This window comes from Triticum urartu, chromosome 1A (assembly GCF_056163025.1).
Source record: "Triticum urartu cultivar PI428250 chromosome 1A, HENAU_Tu73, whole genome shotgun sequence".
Taxonomy (NCBI): Eukaryota; Viridiplantae; Streptophyta; class Magnoliopsida; order Poales; family Poaceae; genus Triticum; species Triticum urartu.
The window spans coordinates 97,572,844-97,580,325 of NC_141873.1; the positions used below are offsets into that span (position 1 = coordinate 97,572,844).

Below are 7,482 nucleotides of genomic sequence, written 5' to 3' on the forward strand. Positions count from 1 at the left end.
TGTTTTTTTCCTCGTCTATTTTCTGTTCAGCAGCAGACAAGTGGGACCGTCCACTTACAACACTTTCCCCATTTCGCTTCTCTGTTCTCCCCCCTCCCCTCTGCTCGCCGTCGCCTCTCCTCAGATCTGAATCCTCCTTTGCACCGGATTTTCTCCGCTGTGTTGAATAGGCTCTAAACAAGAGGTTCGATCCCTTCTCCATTCTGACCTCCCCTAGGTTCTACTCGCCTCGAATGTCTTCATATGTGTATATTTTTCTTTTTTTCAAACGTGCGGAAGCATCATCGTGATTTACATCTTCTTCAAAGGATTGGAAGTTTTTTAGCTGGGACGCCGTGTTCTGATGAACCATTGTTAGTTTAATTCATACATACTCCATGGCCTAATTGAGTTTCTGTACTAGGGCATGGAACAATTTTCATCACAAATTTTTTTGTGTTCAATTCCATGTACAAGCTACATCTATATTTTTGTTATCTAACTGCATCTCTAATAGTAGCCATGTTGCATTTCATGAACAAGAAGTTAGTGGTTAGGTTTTTTTGCAGCAAGCCATGTAATGCAACATGTGGTTCTGCATCATCTTGCACCACATATATATATGTGGAATTGCATTACATGAAATTTTCAGCACCCACATAAGGAAATTAGAATATGTCAGTACTAGTAGGCTTGTTGAAATATTGTTATCTCCATTGGGCTGTACACTTTTGTAGGAGCCATTACTCAATGTCTCTGTTTTGGTCATGCCGGTTTTTCTACTCCGCGACTATGTTCATGGCAATTCACATGTTTTGTAGGAGCCATTACTTTTCATTGGAACAATTAATAATACTTTATTCACTGTAGATGGAACAAGGATGTACAAAGAAAAGAGAAGCAGAAGAGATTGTACATGCAAACAAAGCTCATAAGAGATCCAAGGTAATGTACTTATGCTCTATACCATTCTTTTTCCCAAATGAAAAAAACATCTAATATTTCCATTTCTTCCTTTATTTTTTGTCATGCAGTGCAATCAATTTCAGCATGATGAATCATTTATCAAGCTTGCATCTGAAATGACTGACAGTCACAAACAGTGTGTATGTAGAATGGGTTTTCAAACATTCCTACAAATAACCAGAATGTCCAATATTGACTCCATTTACTTCTGGCTTGCAAACCACCATTTCAACACAACTTCTTGCTCCATTGAAATGCCAAATGGATTCAAATTCCCAATTACAACTACAACTGTTCACAAGATTTTTGGCATTCCAATTGGTGGAGTTCCTGTCATCACGAAACCATCAGAAGCAACATATGAATTCATCAAGCATGAGTTAGGAACAACTACACCCACTATTGAGTACCTTTTCTCAATTATCAATGATGATCTTCCTCAAGACAAGTACTGCCGAATCTTCATTCTCATACTACTCTCACTGTTTGTTGCTCCTAATTCAAGTGGAGTTGTTACCAAGTTTGTCTACAATGCAATAGTTGACGTAGACAGTATTTCCCAATATGATTGGTGTCTGCTATGTTTGAGCTACATGGTTTACTCAATAAAGAAAGCAAAACTAAACAACTCAAGCACCAATAAGTTCATTCCTGGAGGAAGCAAATTACTTATGGTGGTAAGCATATTTCCCATGACAAAATTTCTTTAACTTTTCTTTTTCTATGTAGCATTCAATTTTTCTATGTCTATGACTAACACTTTTCATTTTTACCCAATATGTCTGAATTTTGTTTTCAACGTCAGATTTCCTATTTCAAGTTCCTCATAATAACTGAGTTCATGTTGCCAACCATTGAACCAAGACTACCTATTTGGTCAGCAACCATGCTGAATTCGTACATGGCTCTAGATGCACTCCATGGCGAAACTAACGGATATGGCAGACTACCGGTATATGGCCTTGTTCATAGTTTTTACTATTGCACATTACATAGTTCTATTCACTCTCTTCAATTATGATTTTGTAGTTCTAGTACTTCTTCAAAGTGCTGTGAAACATTATATATATATATATATTAAACACCCTCTTCTTACTCAACAGATAAAGCACATCTCCTCTACTCCATTCAATGATTCAGTTTACATTGAACTACCTGAAGAGATATCACAATATATTGGATCCAAATTCACAGATATAAGTCTGACACAAGTAAGTTACCTTGCTGGTTTTCATCTGTTTTCTTAGCAACAATAAACTGTCATTCTCATTTTTTCATAGTTTGTTTAACAAGACATGCTCCCTCATTTTAACAGGACAAGATAATTCTTCAAATGCAAGCTCAAAAATTCTACATGAATATCATCCGGAACTCAGCATCTACACTGAAGACCTATGTAGATGATATGCATTGTTCATTCATCAAGACCTTGACATCTTCCAACAGCCCAAACCTCCAATTTAAATCAACAGTTTCAAAGAATACTTTCAAAGTACCCAAGACTGAACAATTATTGGCTATAGAATCACTTGCAAATTTCCCAATGCTAGATGTTCCAACAATGGTTGATGAAAATGAACAAGTCAGCATCAATGAAATTCTTCGGGAATTGGTCATAGATTTCACTCAGTCTGTGAACATAACAAGCTCTAATCTCGCTCTACCTTTTAATGGTAGTCTACCATCTTTCAAAGAGCTTGCTTGTCCAGAATTATTTGTGAAGACATCAACTCAGAGAACAACACCTCCCACTGATGTTTTAGCTCTGTTGCATCATAAGTTTTTCTTTCATAGCTCTTCTAAGTATCTTTTTTTCTTTGCACCAAAATAGATCATGAAATAAATAATCACAACTTTTTTTCTGCAGGATACTTCTCTGAATCAAAACCCCCAATTCAAAGAGTACAAGAAACAAAATTTTGCTTACCATTGTTCAGATTCTTATTACCAGGAGAGCGTTTGGAAGGTCATTTCTCTTACCAAATTTCATTTTATCCAAAGTAATTTTTTCAGACATGTAGATGAACTGAGCTGTTAACATTTCCTATTCTTAATGATGTCTTCGTTTTTTTCAACCAGATTTCATGGATGGTGAACTGGATAAAGGCTCATTGATTGATGAAAATTTACTTGCAGCTCACAAAACTTTCAACAATACAATGCATGGTAATTCAAATGGAGAGGCTGGTACAGGCACTCAATATGAAGGCACAGGTTCCCCTTCATTTGATGCAATTACCAATTCAATTGACATAGTTCAGAATGTTCCATTTGTATCTCGTGCCTCTAATGAGTTCAGCCTGCCAGAAAATCAGTATAGCATGCATTCCAATACTCATACCAACGTGAATGTCCCTGGAACTCAGAGCCCAATAAGGGTAATGGACTTCCTATCTCCGAAACTCCCCAAGCAATATTGCCACACCTATTGAAGATCCGTTGCTACTTCAAGCACTCGAACAACATGAAGCACATTCCAGTAAGTTTTCAAAAGCAGAAACTTCAACTTGGCAACAACGAGTGAACAATTCTTTCAAATCTGCGACACTAATAATTCAAGAACCAAAAAAGGCTGGTAACCAGGTCATCTTTTCCGACGAAATTGAGAATGATTTCTACCAAACATTGGTTGGACTTCTACCCAAATTAACTTACAGGTATGTACAAAAATCATATGAATTTTTATGTGACATGTTCCACATAATTTCAACATAAAATAGTTTTCATATGCGATCCATACTGTTTTCTCATGATTTATTTTTCACTCTTCTTCATGATTTTCTCCTGCCATGAACAGCCAAAGGATATTTGAGATTGAAGGAGTTTGGGTGGATCAGAAAACTATAACTCTATCATTCAAGCCTGGTGGCTGGATAAATCCCCGGGTTGTTGGGTGTTTTTCAAAACTAAAGAACAAAGACCAGCTGGACCGAGGAAGAAAATGCCTCATGCGAAACAGCGAAATACTGGAGCACATTCTTAGCATTGACGACATGGTCAGCCTATATTTTGAATTCATCTCCTGAGTTATCACTTTCACATCATTGATATTTCATTTTCTTAACTATCAATGTTCTTCTGGAAACAAACATGCAGGAGAAGCTAATGAACCCAATGCTAAATCATTCTGATGCTGCAAACCAACAAATCTTACAGGAAAGTAATGTTGGCTTCAGTTTATCGAATGCTTCCTTGGTAAGACAAGTTCTTTTGTACAAACTACTCTTATAGTTTTTCCTTCTTTAAAGAGTTACACTAATAGATTGTAACTTTGCACAATTCCTTAGGTAAAAATGCCCGTATTCAAGGAAAAACAATGGATTTTAATCATTGCTAACTTTAGAGCCAAAAATTTAGATATCATGAACCCATACTATAGTGGTGATTCATTCCTACCAGCAATTAGCGCTGTTATCCACAACTTCAAGGTTTTGTTTGCTGCTACATACGGAAATTCTAGTTCTTTCAGCATACGAAATTTTGAATCAAGATTTGTATCAGCTCCCAACGTCAATTTCAGGTGGGTTCTCTATGGAAATCTCCCATTTTACAAGATTTAAACCAGCCACCAGCAACTTTTTGGTTCTTTCTCCAAAAAAAGCTGATTAAAAGTAATTTAATTCACAATAATTTTCATACTAAGTATGTAACTGATTATTTTCATTTTTTTTCTTTGACAGGTATGACTCAGGTATTTTCCTTCTTCAGTATGTTAGCAAGTACAAAGGTCTCGGTTTAGAAGGTTTCTCTAATGTAAGTAATAGTCATATCTTTTATTTTTGGGTCATTACTTGTAACATATCAGCAATGAAGCAGCAACTTTTTCTAAAATACTGTAGGAGGATTTACATGCTCTACATCAAAAATTCCTTTTTGAGATTGTTACTTGCAAGCACAATGAAATTCAGCTCCCATTAGTAACTTCTTTCCTGCAGAGACATGTAAGTTCTTTTTTTATTTTTTTTCCCAATGACATAAAAGAGTTGTTTCTTTCTTAGAGACTGTTGTTTCCCAATTTCTTAGAGCATGTTCTTCTTTTCTTGTAATCACGTGTACGTTTCAACAGGGTTTCCGCATATTGAAGTGAAGCTTACTTGTTCTGCACATGACAGTAACCTGAGGTAAGTTCTCAAATCAACATGTAAGTTCAATTAACATCCTTATTCTTTCTATTCTGAAAGGTCTCATTAATTTTGTTAGTTAGTCTAAAAGGTTCAAGCAAAAAGAATCCCAATGATGAAATGTTCTGCCCCTGTGTTTCCAATTAACATATTTCTTCTTTCTATTCTCAAGGGTCTTATTAATACTGTCACCTTCAATGGAAGTTGCACTGGAAGATTCAACTCAAAGGAATACTTCGATGCGAAAATTGTTTCCTTAACGATAGAGCTATCTTTTTTGTCGAAATGGTCCAGTGATAGTTTTTTTGCAAGAAATTTGGGTGTAAAGAATGTCTGGAAACAGCAGAAACAATTTTCTAAACAGGAAACCAATTCCTTTGGGAAAGATATTTCCCTTTTTAATTCTCTTAATGGTCCCAACGCAAGAATTTTTTTCAACTCAAAGGGACAATTCCATGAGGAAACTAATTTTTTAACATGGTTCCCTAGTTATATTTTCTTGCATTACATTCAATTTTTAATAAGGCTTAAATCTACAAAATAAGTTTGCAAAGAAGCTCAAATATTTATATTATTATTTCCATGTATTTTTTTCTGTATGTATTTTTTCTTATACTGATTCTTTGTTGCACTTCTTCTTTTACTACTGTTTGTCAAGTTTATTGGAACAGTTCTTCCTTGGACAAAGAAACAGTTCTCTTTGTTGGAAAAAAGTTTGCAAAATAAGTTGTCATTATTTTTATCTTTTCTTGGAACTGTTCTTCCGTTTGACAAAGAAACAGCAGAAGCAACAGAGATAAATAGTAGAAGAAACGAAACAGAGAAACAAACACACGCGAAACAGAGAAAGAAGGCGTCCGCGAAACAGTACGAACGGTTTTCAAAACGCGCGCCCAACAAAGAAATAGAGAAACACGGCCCAAATAGCCCACTATCGAACCCCCCTGTGCGAACGCCCGACACTTTGACGCAGAATGCATCGTATAGGAGTCCCGACAGGAGGGCCGTGGCGGCCATCCGCCGGCAATGGCCGTGCGTGGCGGCCATCCGTCCCCTGCTCCTTCCTACAAAGCCCCCTTGGGCGCCCCCGAAACCCTAGCGCCCTCCACCTCTCGCCCCCATCTCCCTCCCTCGCGCTCGGCCTCGTCGGTCTCCTCTGCCCCACCTCTGTCGTCATCATCACGGCCACTGTCATTGTCGTTGCTTGGTAGCACGTCAAGGAAGTCTGGTGTGACCTGCTTCGTCCGTCCTGAGCACCAAACCGAGTCGGGCGGCCCATACGCTCTGCATCGCCGTCGTCTCCTTGCCACGACTGTCGCCTCTCGTCATCAAATTTGACGAATCCCGGCCACCCCGCTCTCCCTGATCTCAACCACAAGCACCAGGGTGAGCATCCCCTTCGATTCCCCCATGTCTCCGCTTCGATTTGTACCCGTGCACGCCGCCCTCCATCATGGTCGAATCTCAGCGTCCGCGTACGCGCTCATGTTGCTGCCTTGCTGATGCTACTGCCGCTATGTGGCTTGCTGTTGCTACTGTCGTTGTGCTGCTGGCTGCCGCGCCGCTCTACTGCCGCTGCTTGCTACTTGTACTACTGCTGGCTGCCCCTTGTGCCATCGCTGCTGTTTGCCGCTGCCGCCGCTGCCTACTGCGTCGCTCCTGTTGCTACCGTTAGTTGCTGCTCTTAGCTGTTGCGCCTGACTGCCGCCGCTGATGTCCGACGCTGCTACAACTCGCCGCCGTCGCTGCTCCGGCGCTGGCCTCGGCTGTGGCTGTAACCAGGGTCGAGCATGTGTGTGCGCCGTGCATGTGTGTCGTGTGTGTGCGCTGTGTGTGTATTCTGCATAGTGTGTGTGCGTGTAGTTGGCCATGGCCGTGTGCGCCTGTGTGTGTGCGCATCATGCGTGTGGCCGGTTGGGCCATGCCCATTAGTGGCCGGCCCTGGCTTAGATTAGTACTGCTAGGTTTAATTAGTCTTAAGTTAGTCTAATAGTTTGTCTCAAAAAAAAGTTAGTCTAATAGTAGATGACATGTAGGCCACTTTAAATAAGTTAGATTTGTTTAATTGTTTAGGTAAATAGTCAATGACATGTGGGCCACACCTGCCCTTTGACTAGTCAAAATTAACTTAGTCAATTCGGTTTAAGCTAAATATAATAATCCCAAGAATTCAATTAAATTTTGAAAAATTATATAAAATAAACCGTAGCTCGAATGAAACAGTTTTTACATGAAAGTTGCTCAGAAAAATCCAACGAATCCAAATACGTGGTACGTTTTCCTGTCAGGTGCCTCTAACTAGCTGAACATGCAACATTCCCCCTCCGGTCATTTGTCTGACACAGGTCCGGAACCGGGAAAACATTCCGGTTGAATTCCCCCTTCACCTTTATCGTGTAGCCATACGTTAGGAGAC

The 7,482-nt window shown here is 39.4% G+C and overlaps 1 protein-coding gene across 1 annotated transcript; it reads left to right on the forward strand.

The window, feature by feature from the left end:
• Positions 1-849: 849 nt before the first annotated feature.
• LOC147990226 (uncharacterized) lies at positions 850-5,326 on the forward strand. Its single transcript, XM_087537569.1, has 11 exons — positions 850-924; positions 1,014-1,622; positions 1,751-1,897; positions 2,261-2,721; positions 2,814-2,911; positions 3,025-3,145; positions 4,325-4,465; positions 4,626-4,698; positions 4,785-4,886; positions 4,969-5,066; positions 5,239-5,326. Exons 1-11 carry the CDS (start codon positions 850-852, stop codon positions 5,324-5,326), a joined length of 2,013 nt encoding a protein of 670 aa, XP_087393695.1.
• Positions 5,327-7,482: the final 2,156 nt, after the last annotated feature.

What these genes read in the sequence shown, in the direction of transcription:
- LOC147990226 (XM_087537569.1), top strand. Translation starts at nt 850, where the DNA reads ATGGAACAAGGATGTACAAAGAAAAGAGAAGCAGAAGAGATTGTACAT. An exon ending in GCTCCCAACGTCAATTTCAG is followed by an intron (nt 4,466 to 4,625) that starts GTGGGTTCTCTA and finishes TTTCTTTGACAG; the next exon opens with GTATGACTCAGGTATTTTCC. An exon ending in GCACATGACAGTAACCTGAG is followed by an intron (nt 5,067 to 5,238) that starts GTAAGTTCTCAA and finishes TCTATTCTCAAG; the next exon opens with GGTCTTATTAATACTGTCAC.